General features: G+C 43.6%; 1 protein-coding gene across 3 annotated transcripts in view; it reads left to right on the forward strand.

Moving 5' to 3' along the window:
- The first annotated feature begins 1,001 nt into the window (after nucleotides 1–1,001).
- PXK (PX domain containing serine/threonine kinase like) overlaps nucleotides 1,002–18,039 on the forward strand; it is a 62,867-nt gene continuing 45,829 nt past the window's right edge. For all 3 annotated transcript variants that reach the window (XM_075833945.1, XM_075833946.1, XM_075833947.1), the window contains exon 1: nucleotides 1,002–1,163. In XM_075833945.1, the coding sequence (XP_075690060.1) occupies nucleotides 1,062–1,163 (102 nt within the window). In that variant the 5' untranslated portion in view covers nucleotides 1,002–1,061. The remainder of the gene's footprint in view (nucleotides 1,164–18,039) is intronic.

Here is an 18,039-nt window from a genome sequence, read left to right on the forward strand (position 1 = left end):
ATTCTATAATTCATGGAACGGACACACGGATCCGCAAAAAACCACAAAAATGGATGTGTTCCTGGCCTAGAAATAAATGGTTCCGCGATGAGTCCCGACGATCCTCCGATCACTTCATGTCACGGTGTTGGTTTGTTCGATATTTGCATGCAGAGGCGCAACTTGAAGCTCCTGGACCCCAATGCAAATCTGTAACGGGGCCCCCCACCTACCGTGTGCCATTTATAATACTGGTGTCTTTTTCTTTTTACACATTTTTTCTTTACGTTTTGTGGGTAATACAGAAAAGAAGAATCAAGTAGAGAAGCAGAATTGAGTAATATGATATTGTTTCATATCCATTATACAGACAAGGGCCGCGGAGTCTTAGGCTAGGGCTACTTTGGTCGCGCGACATAAAGTCTACTGCAAGTCGTTCAACCAAAAAAAAACGTGTGCGATTTGGCTGCAGCTTTGATGTTATGCGACTGGTTTACAGGTGCGATTTGGCTGTGAGGCAGACCTGTCGTAAGCGCGTTGCGGTCGAACGTGATATACACTGAGATCTATGGTGTCACATTATGTCTCGTGTCCCAACGCAGCCACATTGACAACCATAAAATGTGATTCTGCGATGCGATATTGTGATTTTCATGTCGCAGTGTGGCAGAGGTGTCCTTGGCTCCCATGTGACTGCTACCTCTGCGTTCCTGATAGCTACACCCCTTCTTCCATTGTCTGTGGGTAATGGGATTATGTTCACCCTGCAAGGGGGTCTGAGGAAGGGGCATTTATTACACTGGGGATAAAAAAAAGCTTCCAATTTAGCATTGATCCTCTCAAAGTCGTTAATCCGTTTTATAGACAATTCCTTTAATTCCTATATTTACAATGACAAGTCTTCTCTGTCAACCCCGCTGTCACACAACTCTCCACGCCCCCTCTGTCAGTCACGCCCCTCCCGCCTGACAACTGTTCTTTTCTCCGCCCCGTTTGTCACTGCCGCTCCGCCCACAACTCATGGCCCCGCCCCTCAGCACTGCCGGGCCTGCGCTCAGTATCGTCTGCTCGGTACTGCCGGGATGGCGTTCATGGAGAAGCCGCCGGCCAACAAGCTCTTCCTGGATGACACGGTACCGCTCACCGCCGTTATAGAGGCCAGCCAAAGCCTGCAGTCCCACACGGTGCGTATAAACAGTGCGTGTGACCGGGGATATAACAGCATCGTCTACTACATGCCCGTGTGTTACATGCATCATATATGTGCAGCTGTAGAATGTATCATGTCTGTATACCGCATGTGTGTATGTTGTATGTGATAAGAGCTCAGCGCTGACACGTGACGTGGGGGTGATACATGTGATGTCTTCTATAGGTGACATAGGAAGTGTCATTAGCAGTCCCATGTAACTGTGCAGTACTGGTCTTGAACATCCAGCTGATATATTATATAGTGTCCAGTGTGACATGACAGTATCTACTATATAGAGGTGTGTGTATATACAGTAAACATTGAGGTGCTGGATTATCCAGTGTGTCGGACTATTGGAATTTGGGGGGGGTAGGAAATACTGTTGGGTCATGACAATAAAGAATAAGAGATTGGCGCAAAACGAGTGCACCTACATTAACTACGCCTGACCTCCTCCTACGTCATCACGTTGGTGCCAATTTCGATGCCCCATAAGGGGGCACAGTAGTAGGTAATGTCGCCCCCTTGTATGTATAGATAATTATATTGGTTTTGAGACCATTTTTTATTATACATTGCACATGTGCCGGTCCAAAAAGTGATGATGATCCGGCACGGGACTAATTTTTTTTGGGGACTATTTCAAATTTCTGCTCCTTTGAGCGCCATCTTAATGGATTTTTACAATATAATGAATAATGTTTGTCACACGTCACAGAGCAAATTAATTCTGCTGTTTATGGCGCCAAACCTGTCCCCAGCGATCGTGAAAATCGGCTGCAGGAATAAGTAACGTCTTTGTTTTTGTGCCTGACGTCTGGTAATTACATTGTACGTTCCCCTGGTGCGGTGGCCAATGTAAATAAATACATTAAAGTGGCGCAGAATATGTTGGCACCGTACAATGCCAGATTATAGACTACGAAATAGTGAGAATGCAACAGAAGGTCAATATGAATGAGGCTTCGTCACCTGGGCTGATTTTTACGTTGCACAATGTTTTCTTCTCCGTTCATGTCTAAAGCTAAATTCCGATTTTTGATGATTTGCTATGAACAGCATTGCATTGTGGGAGCGGAAACGACATGAGCTATAAGGTCACATGTCTGATAAGAGAGTGGAGGGTAAGGCTCCGTTCACATCACGTTTGAGTGTTTCCCAACGTATACCTCTGACGTATGCCGCTGTATAGGCACAGGTCGCACGCCGGGTCCCATGATCAAAAACAATCTGCAATCCCAGAGACGGCCACTTCGTATGTGTACAGCACTAGCCCTAGGTGAACACTGAAGAGGCCGTGGCGATGTACGCCGTGGCCCCTTCAGTCAGCTGATCGGCGGGAAGTCGGACCCCATCAATCTCATGTTGATGGCCAAACCTAAGGATAGACCATAAATATAGAATGTCCAGACAACCCCTTTAATAAGAAAGTATTCTTCTCTATACCTGCCTGGCACCATCATGTAATTGGGCTTATGCGCCTGGAGCCTTCCCAACGGGTACGCCAACCGTAGTGTAAAAATGTTGTGAAGAGCATAAACGCTGTCTGTTTCCAGGGGCAACCAGCAGAAATTTGTAAGCCACTATGTCTATGAACTTGGAAACCGTATAAGAACAATAGAGCGTCAGTAGGTTGCATCGTTGGTCCCCCATTAATCGCAGTAATGAAGCGCCCCGTCGTATCTCCTTACAATCCCGTTGAACCCTATGGCGGCTTCTTTAATATTATACCAGAGATCTATGAATATCTAAGCTACAAGCCAAAGGGGCAGATTAGTGGCCCCTTTATATTGGTGTTTGGTGGGGTTCCTATGCCACGAACCCTGACTGATGTGAATTTTGGGCATGTTAAAATACGGTCATTTAAAAGGGGTTGACCAATTTCTCAAAAATCTAGCTCATCGTAATAATTGATGAAGTGGTTTGAGATATCATCGGAAAAACTCCTGACGTATGTGAAAAAACGCAAAATGTGACCGATACCTAACAGTGGCATCCATCACCCGTAGGCTATAATGGTATCCGTTTAACGGACTCCTCATGAAAAGTGTGCATTAGTTCATGATGTATACATTAAACGGATACCATTATTGCCTATGGCTAACTGACGCCACTGTCAGGCACCCGTCTAATGCATCTGTCACCCGTAGACTGTAATAACACTCATTTAACATATACGTCATGAAAAGCCCATGACGTATCTGTGTGACGTACGCTGTATGGCATCCGTCACCCATAGGCTACCATGCATAATTTATTTATTTTTTAGTTTATTTTGCTACTATGCTATTCTATAACTTTTTTTTTTTTTTTGGGAGGGGGGGGTCAGTCGGAGGCCTGCATCAGAAAATGGAGCCCTGCGGACATGTTTAGCATGTGCATCAGGAGCTTTCCCGACGTACACGTGAAATGTATGGCTAAAAGTTGATGTGAACAGTGTCTTACCCATCTACAGAGTTCGCAGTGGGCACATTGATTGTCCTGAGTAATGGCAGAAGTGAAAGAGTTACTCTAGAAGTGATGACATTGAAAACTAGGGAATGGAGCCAGATCTTGAGGGGGCCTGTGGAATCTCTGTGAAGATGGTCTCGGTGGGGGTCTTCCATTTGCTTCCTGTGCATTATTTTCTTACTTTGGGCCCCAAGAATTTAACTTTGTGACTTGTTCAGTACAAACATTAATCCTGTGACTGCTTCATATCTGTGCGTTTCTCATTCACGAAAATTGTACCGGGTAGTGGGAAAAATTTTCTGTATCGGCCACATACAAAGCCCTGACCTAACAGAGAGAGAATGATGTGTCCTGAGCTATAACGTGATCACATATTTATTTAAAGGGGTATTCAGGTTTCAGCAAATTAACATTATTCTTTATATAATGAAAAGTTATACAATTTTCTAATATACTTTTTGTATCAATTCCTCCTGGTTTTTAAGATCACGGTTTGCTGACATTCAATGGGAACCGTCATGGTTTTCTACTAAGGGTTAAAAATTTATCCTGGTCATGTGATGAGCGCACAGGTACTGGGATTGGTACAAGACACCTACGGTAGTATAACTGTAACGAGCTGCGCACCTGTGTGTCCATCACATGACCATGGACAGATTTTTAGCCTATAAAAGTAAACCGTGAAGGTTCATATACAATGGCAGCAAGCAGATATCTTGAAAACCATGAGAAATTGATACAAAAAGTATATTGGGAAATTGTATAACTTTTTATCATACATAGAATATTTCTTTTTCGGAATAACCCTTTAATCTAAATATGTCCAAAATTCTGGTCCGGTTAATTTCTTTATAGAGCTCAAAGCTCATGATGAGGAGCTCCAAATAGGAATAGAAATAATTGATAACATCATGACTTCCTGCAGCCACCACTATAGGGAGGTTGAAAGCTTATTGCATGTGATTTATACATTGGCTCCCTCTAGTGGTGGCTGCAGGAAGTCAGTATATTATCATTTAATTCTTTGTCTTTTTAGACGATTTAGAGCTTTGTATAATTAAAACAAAGCGCCGACCACTATAAAGATATATTAACAAATCAATCCGGACATATCGAGCCTAGAAACTATATGACGGTAAAAGGTGGACATTTACTTTGAAGGGGTTGCTTGAGAATCAGACATTTACTGAAGCTGCTGAAAATCTGCAAAAAAATGTCTAAAAAATAATTACCGTTAAAATTCTTCCTCCTTTAAACTTGCCACCCATCCCTGTTTCGATTGTGTAAACATGAGGCTGTGGTGACATGACCACTATGGATGAAATCCTTGAATTCTTTAGAAAAAGGGAACTCCAGCTGGAAAAAAAAAAAGCGGCATGCTCTTTGAGCGATTTCCGCCTTTGGAGGGAGGTAGAAAAAAACCCGCGGCACTTGTTTTGGGCCGTTTTTTGCCACGAGTTTTGACCGCGGTCTTTGCATTAGATTCACACGGCGAAAAAAAGCTGACATTTCAACATTTTTTCCATCAGACAAAAAACGCAGTGTGAACTCCCCCTTAAAAAAAATCCCTCAACGATAAGCTGATAACAGGGTGTCCTAATGCCAACACGCCCAGCGTTCACCTGTTATCTGTGGGGGAACCCTCTGGCAAGTGGTAATTTCCTCCATAACACCAACAGAGGGGAAATAAAGCATCACATAGTTCCTATTGAAATGAATGGACAGTCCGTGTAGCGCACGTACGTGCAGGGTGACAAATGTCCTTTGTAGCCAGTTTGCGCTTTGGCGAATAGGTGAGGATCCGATTCCCTGATAAAGTGTCTAAAAATGGGTTTTCTAAACCAGACGAACCCGTGTAAAATTCCTTTCCAGCGGAAGTTGCTGAATCACGGGGAGTTTACCGTTACAATTGATTGTCCTGATATGAAAGAATTCGGATCCTGTGATTATAACGTGTTTATACTTGTGATTAAAACAGACGTGAAGGGTTCGCTCAGCTTTTCTTACACTTTCTAAAGCGACACATCCTCTATCTAAAGGACCATAAATACGGGTTAGCACTGACCGTACATCTTCTATGGAAGGTAATACACGAGAGCTCCAGTAATTGCGTAGAGGTCAGCGCTTTGTAACTGAATATATGCCATTGTAACGAATGTACTGAAAATGTTATGTAACAGCCCTGTCTGTGTAGCCAACCGGTATAGTATATTGCAGCAATCTCTCTGAATCCATTCTCCCCTTCTTAAAGGGTATGTTCACTTTTGCTCACCCTCGTAGAATTTATATATAGAATTAAAGCTCTATTCCCAGCTTCTCATTTAGGGTATAAACACAGGATATACTGCGGCTCGGCTCTTTACGTAACTTCCATAGTTACGCAAGCACAGCCACCTCCCTATTGACTTCTATAAGGAGAGGGGCCGGTTTGAATTGCGAAGCTGGGGTCACAGGACCCCCTGTCTTCCCAATAAGTGCTGTTCCCACTTTTGGGACTCTCACTTATCGGGCATTTATGGCATATCCTGTGAATATGTCATAAATGTTGAAGATGGGAATACCTCTCTAGGCCCTCGGCACACGGGAGGGAAATGCTGGCGAACTGAAAATCTGCAGCGTTGACTCAACATAATCTGACATCCAGCGGTTTAAGAATCCGCGACGCAGGTCAATTTCCACACTTATTTTCTGCAGATTTTTTCCGGAACGTGTGGATGAGATTTGATCCAATCTCATCCACCTTACTCATACTATAGTACACTGTGGAATTTCCTCATGGAATATATAGACACAAATTCTGCAGCATTTCCATCCTGTGTACCTTAAAGGGGTCGTCACAACTGAACAAATTTTTCAGAGACTGATCGCTGAAACCCTGGCGATCAGCTATTATCAGGAAATGCAGTACGACGCCGCACCCATTCAAATGAAAATGACGGTCCTCCAGAGCGAGTGCAGCTCTCGAGCAGAGGACATGACGTCCATAGGCCCTAAGAGGGCACATGGACCAGGGTTTCGCTAGTTGGGTCAACCCATTACTTTCTAAATATATTACATTACTTATGTTACCGACTGTATTATAGCTCACATCCTTATAGTCCTACCAGCAATGTAAATTATCCTATACTTATAGAAGAAGGAAGGGTTGGCCCCCTGCTGTGCCCGCAGGTTCAGGGGGACAGGCTGATCGATATTGGCGAGACGTTTCGACTTGTGTTCCCGACTTGTTGGGTAAAACGTACATTGACCGACGATCTGTTGTCTTTGGTTTACCCTACGGTCTTGTCTCACCAGTGTTTAACCCCTTCAACCTCAGGTTTGGGGAAAAGTGTTAGAAAAGGGGCACAAAGTATCCAGGGAGTATTGATATTACAGTCGTCCCCAAGTTTTCCTATTCTGCCGGACACTTTTTAGAGGAGAATGCAATGAACGGTGGAAAGTCAATAGAGTTGAGCTATTACGTGTCTGCTTTGTATTGACCTCCGCTGATGTGATGTCATGAAGCTTGACCTTGATACAACTTGATTTATCTCTATAAGCAATGACTAATCCTGACGTAAGCTCCCACAGACCAGCTATAACGCTGATGCTATGATTAACACGTTTTCCAGCTTGTTCTATCAACAATGGCTGCGGTCATATTACGGTCCAATGACAACCGCTCTTTGTGTACTGTTCCATACCGGTGTTTGTGATCCGGCTTTTCGGATAAGCGCACAGCTCTACTTTGTCTCGTTTGTTCTCCTGTTATACTAAGACTAAACGGACTGTGGATTGGGTTGGTGATGACGGTGGAAGAGTCTCGTGCTTTACCTCTGTTTAAACAAGGGAAAGGAGCAGGAACACAAAGCAATATGGAATCTGGTGACCAATATGAACATCTAATGAAATTGTGTATTAACAGGATTACATGTATATGGAAGACCTATAATTTTTAAATGAAAAGTTAGAGTGCCTGTCACTAGGTTATTTAAGTTGAACTGGTTTACTGACCTGAATAGCGCTGTCTCCCCCGATTCCAGCAATGTTTTTCTTTTTTTCCTGAACCCCTCTGTTCCAGAGATATGGCCCACTGTTGTGTTGGCTGCCTATATGATAATTTGCTGTAGTTAGCCAACAGGGCGTGACCTACCCTCATGCTGAATGGTCAGAAGCAGGGTAGCTAGCTCCACCCCATTGGCTAACGACAGCACATTGGCATATAGAGAGCCAACACAACAGTGCGCCATATCTCTGGAGCCAAGGGGTCCAGGGAAAAAAGAAAACCAGGGAGAGAGCGCTATTGAGGTCAGTAAACCAGTTCAATTCATATGACCTAGTGACAGATTCTCTTTAAAGTCCACTCGGAAGGATCAATGTGGGTCATTTAAATGGAAACCTGTCAGCATTCCAAACTGGTCCCAGTGTTTAGCAGGTCTTGTAAAACTATGTGCCCACATACCTTTTTGTTTGGTTTGTATAGATAAACTGTTTTTTTCAAGACCTACCAAATGTTGGGACCAGTTTGGTAGGCAAACAGTATCTGACAGGTTTCCTTTAACATACAATGGTCCTTCTTTCAAATGCTAGTTTTCTAGGTATATTGTGGTCCAGTAAAAGTTCAGATACTCCCAGTGGAAATAACCAGTGATGCTTTGATCCCCGCCTCAGCGGCGGTTGTCAAAACCACACCCCTCCTCAGTCACGACTCTGCAGCTATTGGCTACCCCTGCATTCAGGTGATAAGTGGCAACATCCAAATACAGGGTGAGCTGGTGCAGGTGAGCACGACTCTCCAACAGGTGCTGTAACAGGTGGGCAGCAGTGGCGTCCGTGCTCTACAGCAATCCCCAATAGATTGAGCACTATCTGAGGGAGTGCAGTTTTGACAACTACTGCTGCCACTTTTAGGCCTTGTTTACACAGTGCAGGTTTGCTGCAGATTTTGCAGAATTGGATCCAGGAGAAAAGACACATGTCCTTCCTTTATATTCTTTTTAGGTTCCATTCCTGTTTTTGGATTCAAAAATACATGCAAAATCTGCATCAAATCTCCACTGTGTGAAGAAGGTCTCAGACCGCGCAGCAGCAGTTGTTTTCCTTGGAAGGTCATAAACTTTTTCTGGACTAAGGCCTCGTGCACACGTCCGTGCAGTATTTCCGGTCCGTAAATACTGCACAGATGGGCCGCAGAGTGTCATCCACCTTTGCGGACCGAGCTCACAGTAACAAGTATAGGAGCACGGTCCGTAAATGCAAGTCCTATTTTATGCGGCTCATTTCTATGGCTTGGACACACAGGTAAATATACGGGAAGGTGTCCGTGGCCGATAGAAATAAATGTGTCAGTATTTTATCCGCAATTACAGATCCGTATACGTTTAAAAATATGGACTTGTGCATGGGGCAGATCTCCTCTAGAAAAAGTGCATTTAGGATCATCTTTGTGGCAATGGGAGGACGAGGGTACGTTAAATGACCCAATGTAGGTGCATTTTACGTGTAAACTTTGACCGGCTTTCATGTTAATAGTATTATGGAATTAAAACGTTGGGTTTAACGAGGAAGCCAGGCAAGAACTTTCGTAGACGTCAGTAGCAAATGACCTAAAAAGTTTGGCTCCATCATAAAATTGCTAATCACAGTGGCTACCCGGCTTCGGGGATTCGTGTAGTAATTTGAGAATAATGGAAAATGTCGTCAAGTCTCTCTTTCCGCAGCATCATCGTCTTAAATGACTACTATCAAATCCTTTACGTAGTTTTACTTCTAGACAAAAGCGATGATGTTTCTATTAAAGCCTCCAGCATATGTAAATGCGGCTTCACTTTTAGCAATAAATAGCAGAAGTTGTGGTGTCGCCAGGAATGTTTCTTTCGCTAGGGACACTTGAAGGTAATTGAAACGGATGTGACCCTGGAAATGCGATGATTTTCTGCGTGGGGACTGTTGCTCGGACCACATCTCTTCAGGAGTTGAAAGTGCTCTGAGGTTCCAGGAAACCAACACGTGTTCTGAATGGACTGTATTCTAAGAATACACAGGACGACCCTTTAATAAAAAACACTCATATTGGGAACATCTGTCGTAGACATGCTTTCTATACTTGAGTCTATGGAGATTTATGTGTCGCCCATCACAGGCTTCAGCAGTTCCTGTACCGCACTAGTATTACACAGGGGGGACAGAAACTTCTATCATCAGCTACCACCGATTACTTAGACAGGTTCCTGTCACACAGGTATAATGTAGAAGAATATGGTGCAGCCTCCCTGTCTGTATACTTATGGTTTCTTTAGCTGGTCATGTGATGCTGTGCTGAAGCATCATGGGATTGATAGCAAAGCAAAGAGGAAGAGAAAGCTGGGGAAATCTAAGAATCAAGATGGAAGCTTTTTTAAAGCACAGACAAGGCAGTGGATCAAAAAGTAAGAACAGTATATATAAAAGACGTGTAGAGTGTGGTATACAGTCAGTTGGGGGTGCAGACATGGAAAATAGTTTATCCACTGGAGGTCTTCTTTAATTTAACTTCATGTTATATGTTTGTTTTTTATGTCGTTATTCATCACTTTACTTTTTTTTGTTAACTTGTTTTTTTCAGTTTGCTCTTTCTCTATCCCTGTGCAATGTAGGAAAAAAATTCTAGTTAGAAACTATCAACAAGCAAACTAGTTGTTAATGGGTTATTCCCATTTCAAATATTTATGGCATATCTGTAGAATATTCCATAAATGTCTAATAGGTGAGGGTCCTAATTATGGGAACCATATCTCGAACGGGGGTCTGCTCTTTCCATGATAGAGGTGAGACCCGCACCCATCAGACATTTTTTGGCATATCCTGTGAATATACCATAAATGTCTGAATACCCTTTTAATGGATCTTCTAACGTTTGTTCTAATTTTCTTTTATATATATACTAAGGACAGCCCGGCTCTATAATACTTGAATAATAATTATGTTTTTTAACACCTAAACCTCCAAATACTCTAATATGACACCTGAATTAGTATAACACATGAACTGAATACTCCTATTTTAAAAATCAATGTTAATATGTGAACCTCTCCTAGTTATTATAAACCATGGTGCAGTCAACCGCAGAACTAAACAATCTGTCAACAGCAGCCTGTTGACAGTTTCCTCATAGCAAGTGCTTTTTTTTCCTGATGAATAGGAATAAAAAGAAAACAAATGTTAGAATTTACATATATTATGGAGTTTTACTTTAAGATCATTTTATGACCTGTAGATATGCGATCGCTGAGTCACTTGTCACGCTGACACTCCAGACACCTGAGATTGTAAAATGCTGATCAGAATGAGGTCATAGTTGTGTTTTTGTAGTCATGTGTTTCCTTGAGTTATTTTTATTGCCAGGTAAAGATATAAAATCTTGTCCGTGATGAAAAACTTTTCCTACATGGTGACATTTACAGAACCTACAGAAGAGTAATTCTATGTCCGAACTTACTGTTAATTAACTCCGAATATTGGATGTGTTTACATTTTTAGTGACCCAGAATGTTTCGCCTATTTCTTGGCAACAGGCTCTCCCACTATTGGGTGACTAGACAGTAGAATAGATTCATATTTAAAAACAATACCAGACCCAAGTGTCTGACCGGAAAACATGGCCTCCCTCGGTCTGGCGTATGGGTTTCAGCGGAGATCTTACCTAAAGCTCCTGGACCCCAATGCAAAATCTATAACCGGGTCCTTCACCTTCCCTATGTCCTTTATAATACTGGTGACTTATGTGGCACCTGGGTCCAGGTGCGTCCGCTCCTCCTGTACCCCCTATAGCTGTGCCCCTGGAGTTTAGGGCTAATATGTGTTATCTATTTTAGTCTGACAATTGTGACGAGTCACGTTCGTTCTGCCCAAAGGATCGCTGTTTAAAAATAACAAACTAAATGCCGGGGGTTAAATGACCCTTGAGGGTTGGGTTGGTTATTTTTAAATAACGATCCTTTGAGCAGCCGAACCTGACGTTTCCCAATTGCTACGGGTGTTGTAAGGTCTATGCGTGGCCATGAGAGGATATGGGGGATTAGTTGTCTGACATACCAACGCGTGTTCATGTGGAGTCTACACTATATACTATAATAGCTGAGCTCAATAAAAGGGATCATGTTTTTAATAAATTTTTTCGATCAGGTTCACACACACAACTATTTTAGACTGTTCACATTCGTGTTGGAGACTCTCTGTTGCAGATTCCGCCACGTTTCACGGAAAAAATAGCACAGAATGCAGCGCTATTTTTTTTTCCTCGTTAAATGATAGAATTTGACTAACCCCTTTATTATTAGTCAATGGGGTCCCTCTGGCTCCATTCGTGTCCATCGTGTGATGGATCTGTCACAGCTTGAATTACGTTTTTTTTGCACATGTGAACTCAGCCTTAAGTTGCTTTTTAAAAGTCTTTGCGGTCATGGCTCCAATATGAACGGAAGCCATGACATTTTTGTGAACCAACCCGAACACCGGAAAATCGATTTACTCGTGTGTTCTAGGGGGTTTACAGTACCCTCCGCTATCATCTAGCGTTCCTGAAATCTCTATCTGTTCTATAAGAATATCTCTTGCGATGATGGTGTCTGTATTTAGACAGTAAACAGTTGCTGGCGTTTCCGTTTTGGATATTGTACTTGTTACCAATGCCACAGGCTGTTTTTTCAGCGGGATCTGATCTGATGATCACATAAAAGGTTGCGTGACATTTTAAATACATTACTTATGTTGTACTGACTGAGTTACATTTTGGCATCAATCTCCAGAGCTGCATTCACGATTCTGCAGGCTTCAGAGCTGAAATCTTAGAATAGTCATCTAAAATAGGAAAAAACTAACACACCCTTTTTTTAGGAGCTTGTCAAAGTTATTAGAGATGTGTTGACTGTTTCCAATAGCAACCACCAGGATTGTGAATGCAGCTCTGGACTGTAACTCTATATCTGTGCGGAAACTGTAAAATAGTGGTCAAAGGTGAACATGCACTTAAACATAGACAATAGAGAATTCAACTTTACTCCTAGGAGAGGAAATGTCAAGTTATGACTGGGTACTAGAGACGGGAAGAATCCTTTATGCTTATCCAAAAGTAACGAACTTCCCATGAACTATTTTTATATTTTGGTCAAATCTTTGACTTTTTTATTTTTGCATCGATGCAGCTTTACGAATCCTTGTTTTTTGCACGACAACTTGTACTTTTTATACTTGGCGTTTTTGGGGTATGTAAAAGTTCATGTTTACGCTTTATTATTTTCAAACAAGCACAAAAACATGGGGGTATTGGTAGAGATTTATCCAAATTGGTGCAATGGAAAAGTGGAGCAGTTTTCCATAGCAACCAATCAGATACCCGCTTTCATTTTTCATAATGTGTTTTGAAAATAAAAGAAGCAAGCTGATTGATTGCTAAGCCATTATACACAGTAAAGTCACATTATTATGACGACCTCCTACTTTCGATGTCGGCTTCGCGCAGTCCATGAAGAAAGTGATGCGTCGCGGGCTGGTATATAAGGTGTTCGATAGGCTGTCTGATCGCCCGTTGTTGCCATGGGTAAAAGGGGAGATTTTTGAGCGTTTCAGAAAGGGATGATTGTCTTTCGGGCCAAGGCTGACCGTATTTCTCAGACAGCGCAGTTTGTGGACTGTTCGCGTGCTGCTGTGGTGACAGTGTATCGTAAGTGGACAAATGGCACCATTGGGAATAACTGACGTGGAAACTGCAGAGCACCATGGGTCATTGATGTGAGAGGCGACCGTCTGCTACGAAGGTGCAAAAGGACCGAATGATGCGCTACTTCGGAGCAACTGACTGTGAAAATCAACCAAGGGGCTGCAAGATGTGTGTCTAAAACAGTGCAGCGACCCCTACTGCGTATGGTTTTCCGAAGCAGACGGATGGTCACTGCTCCTCTGCTAACAGAGAATCGGGGGAAAAAAGGCTTCTATTTGCACGGCAGTATCGGAATTGGACCCCCAGATGATTGGCAAAGAGTTGCCGTCTCCGCTGAGTCACGCTTTCTGCTTCATCGAACGGGTGGACGTTGGCGTGTCAGGCGTGAAGCCGAGAACAAACACCCTGCAACCATTGCTGGAAGAACATAAACTGGTGACGTTATGGTCTGGGGAATTTTTTCATGGCATTCTCTGGGCCAATCATCCATGTGGAAGGCTCTGAACCGATCTGGGTATGAATCCATTGTTTCAGATCACGTCCCCCCATACAGCCTGTTTGTCTTCCCTGGGGCAGATGGAATCTTCCGGCAAGACAATGCGACATGTCACACGGCTAGAAATGTCCGACTGGTAATTTACCAGACTTGAACCCAATTGAGCATAAAAAATGGTTGTCCAAATAAGACTACACCTTTAATGGGGTTTACCACTATAGTAAGGGATTGATTCGCTAGAATATGCCATCACTTCCTTTTCAGTGGTGGTCTGACTTCTGGGACCACCATCGAATCTCAGAATGAGGGGTCTGCAACGCTCGTTCAAGGTATTTCCCCGCATAGTGACACAGCCCGTTGACTTTAAATACTGGCTCGCTAGGAGCAGAGGTCCCTTTTGTTCTTGGGATCAGGGGTTGGATCCTAGCAATATGTCCTAACATTCTTAGATGGGTATATCGCTTTAATAAGAAGTGCCTTCTATTCCTGGAGATCTTCACTGTATAGTATTGTCCCTTTCAGTAATAGTGGTGACCTATCCAGAGTAACTTGTACTTCTGCAATTGTCTTCATATGAATTATAATTTAATTTCTACTGTGCATCTTAAAGGTGTTTTTTCAGATTTATGAAAAAAATTGCCCAAGGTAGGAGGGATGCAAATGAAGAAAAAAAAAAAGCCATTACTTACCTCACAGACCCCCGCCGTTCCAGCGCCGACGCTCCGTTCCTCCCCCTACTGTTTATTGACATAACTGCAGCGATGACGTGCCCGTATACCCACTGAGACCAGTGACTGGCTGCAGCGATCATGTAGGTATACAAGCACATCATCGCTGCCGCTGTCAACACACAGCGGCAGGGAGGACTGGAAGCGGCAGCGCTGGGACGACGGGGATCTGTGAGGTGAGCAATAGTTTTTTTTGTTTTTTTTGGGGGTTTTTTGCCTCCCACCTACTGTGACCAATTTTTGAAATAACCCAGAAAACCCTTTTAACGTTTTATTTCTTCACATTCTTCTACTGTTTTGCACTATTGAGAAAATCTTACAAACTTTGCATTTTCTTTTCTCGACAAACACAACCGTTGCTCAACCTGCATAGGAAATACTACAAGTTGTCAGTGTCATTCTTCTCAATAAGTGATTACAAGTTTCCTGACTTCTCACAATGCACTTTTCCGATTTTGTAAGGTACAATAACTGCAGTTTGATCTGTTTTCGTAGCCTGTAGTTCTCTTCCTATGTTACAAGAGTTCTCTGGAATTACCTGATTCAGCAGAAGTTGATGTTTATAATCCAGCGTTTCCTGCATATTCCCTGCGCCAGGATTTCACAATCTTGGTACATGTAACCCCGGGAGGACAATGACCAGATGATCCACATCAACTGCTAAGCTTTAGTTTCTCATCACTTTTGGAATTTTCTAGACTCATTGAATGCTTTACCCACCTGTACGCCAACTGGTTTACTACGAAGTTCTATAATGTGCCAGCCATAGCAGTGCCCATACAGTATATATTGCTAGCAGCGGCAGTGCCCACAAACCATATAGTTAGAGCAAAAGCCGGGGCCGCCATCAGGGCAGTGCCAGTGGTACTACCGTATTGAGCAGGCCGCAAGTCTTACAGAAAGGACCCTGCTGCTGCCTACCTCTGCAAACCAGAATCAATAGAGCCCATATAGTATCACCTAGGTCAAAGGAACAAGCCCATAATGTCAAGGGGCCCGTTCCTTTAACCTAAGTAATACTATGCAGGCCCCAAGCAACAGTCAGGGCCGCTCTCATTTCCTGCCCCCCTATCCTTCTCTCCTCCTCACAGTTACGCGACGTGTATCTGCATCCATGTGGGGAGGTGGAGCTTTCTGGCGGCGGGAGTTTTAAGTACCTGCGGCCTGCCAATGTAATCCAGGCAGCAGCGAGGGCAGCCTGTGGAGCAGGAGAGTGTCTCCGGTAGGAAGACTACCTGCCTACCAACACCCTCTGCCCCCCCCCCCCCCCCACGGAGCCTCTGCCACTATCTGTACTCCTCACACCACACTCAAAGGGCCAAATCATCTTCTGTGTCCCCTGCACCTCCCCTCAGAGACCCCAGCCACTTTCTGGCCACTATAGTACCCCTACCACTTTAGGTGCCCCCCTCCCCTAACAAAGCCACTGCCACTTTTTGTATTCCATATCCCATGCTCGTCACAGAGCCCCTGGCACCTTCTGACCTCTCGCCCGCCACTACTTGTTTCTATTTCCACTCCCCTTACAGAGCCCCTGTCTCCTTTTCCTCACCCTTGCAAAGCCCGTGCTACCTTCTAACCACACCCCCAGACTTTTTGGCAGTATGGGACCCAGAAATTTCTGAAGGCAGCCCTGGCAAGCACAGTGCAATACAACAATGCCCATAGTATATATAGTGCCAACCACATCCGTGCACATGCAGTATATAGTGACTACCCATGCAATATACATCAGTGCCCGTTCAATACTTACCTGTTGAACTTTGTAGTACTACTTCCATCCCTGCAGCTACTACTCTGTTTCTGCTCTGCATAGAAAATGTACCGCAGATCATTCCTTTTTGTAGGGCATTTGGGAGACTTGCCGCTACCCTCTGCCAGGTCTCCTATTATTTTTTGAGTGTCCCGGGTATGTTAGAGTGGAGAGCTTTTCTTACTGTTCGGGAATGGTCCATATACCCTGATGAGGGATTTGTTGCTGTTTTATAAGAAACAGACCATAAATTAACAAGAACTGTTTCATAAAAATAAAATTGTCCACTTGGGACAGTTCCTTTTTGTTAAAAGGATCCCCTCATAATAGGCGGATCACAGAATGTCCTGCTGCTGGGACCCCACAATCTGTGTTGGAACCAGGCAGCCCGTGTTAAATTCTCCAGCAGTGCCCCCACATGGGCAATGAAATATTACACAGTTCACATTGAACTTAAGAAGCACTCCAGCTAATTATTTTTTTGCACATATCCTGCTAACTCACCAGCAATATTCTAGAAGTGTCATTTCTTTCTTCCCAGCTCCGTTGCATCTATTCATTTTGAACCCTTTCATAATGGGCTTCTGTGTCATGTGATCTCCGTGTGACCACCAAAATAGACCATGTTCTTATGTGTAGACAGGAGGTAATTGCTCTAGGGTGGCTGACTTCCTGTGAACTACAGGATTACATCATCACCCACCAAATACCTCCTGGCAACTCTTGTGACCTCTCCCCACCCTTCTTAACCCTCATTGTTTCTCTGTATGTCCCCCATGCAAATACTGCTAGTGAAGAGATTTCTGCCCTATATAAGGCACCATGAGTTCAGTGATATAATAGGTGAGTCTATACAAAGATTAGCTGCAGAGTGAAAAAAAACTCCCCTGACTCACACTGACTGTCTATACTATATGTGAGTGCTGTGTGCAAAGAGTACAGTGTATTTCTATGCTCCTGACTGTGTCTTTCTTGTAAGTGCTGACATGTAGAAACCTATCACTAGCAGGAGGCAGAGGAGACAGGCTGCAGCTGCATCACATAGGAATACTCTAGGACTCTGCAGTATGAGGACAGAAGTTTTATGTCACTGATCTATCACTTGCTGCACTTAGATAGGACTCAGATCTGAGCAAGTTCAATGTGATGAGAATCCGTTCCATCTGCTTCTGCAAAGCCAGAAGCATCATGGGAAATGTAGGCTACATTGGGAGAATCATATCAGAGGGGAAAAATGAACCAAGATGGCAGATAACCCATAAATGACACATCAACTAAAACCGCTATACACAAGGTGTAGACAGGAGGCTCTAACCTATGCTGCACTATATAGGACTAAAAAATTACTGGAGTGCTTCTTTAAAGGGAATCTGTCACCAGAATGTATGTCTTAAACTGGTAACATTGTAGAGGACACTAAACTTTCTAAAGTTTATTTTCACTTTGTGCTTGCTGCCTCCATTGTAGAGAAATCCGTTTTATTAACTTTATGCTAATGAGCATTTAGGTGCAACGAGGGCGTCACCATTGCTCCTAAATGCTCTTACATCGCTCCCCAGTTCAACCCTCCTCCCTCCCTTCTTCCGTTGATTGACAGGGGCCAGGCAGCGTAATGGACACTTTCATGCCTGGCCCCGTGCTATCTGTAACGCGCGCGTCCCTGCTCTTTACTCGGCGCATGCGCACTACAATCTTTCTGCTCTCCGTTCTAATCGTCACTACTGCGCATGCACCGAGTAAAGAGCAGGGACGCACGCGCGGTAC

The sequence above is a fragment of the Rhinoderma darwinii genome, chromosome 7, assembly GCF_050947455.1.
Source record: "Rhinoderma darwinii isolate aRhiDar2 chromosome 7, aRhiDar2.hap1, whole genome shotgun sequence".
NCBI lineage: Eukaryota > Metazoa > Chordata > Amphibia > Anura > Rhinodermatidae > Rhinoderma > Rhinoderma darwinii.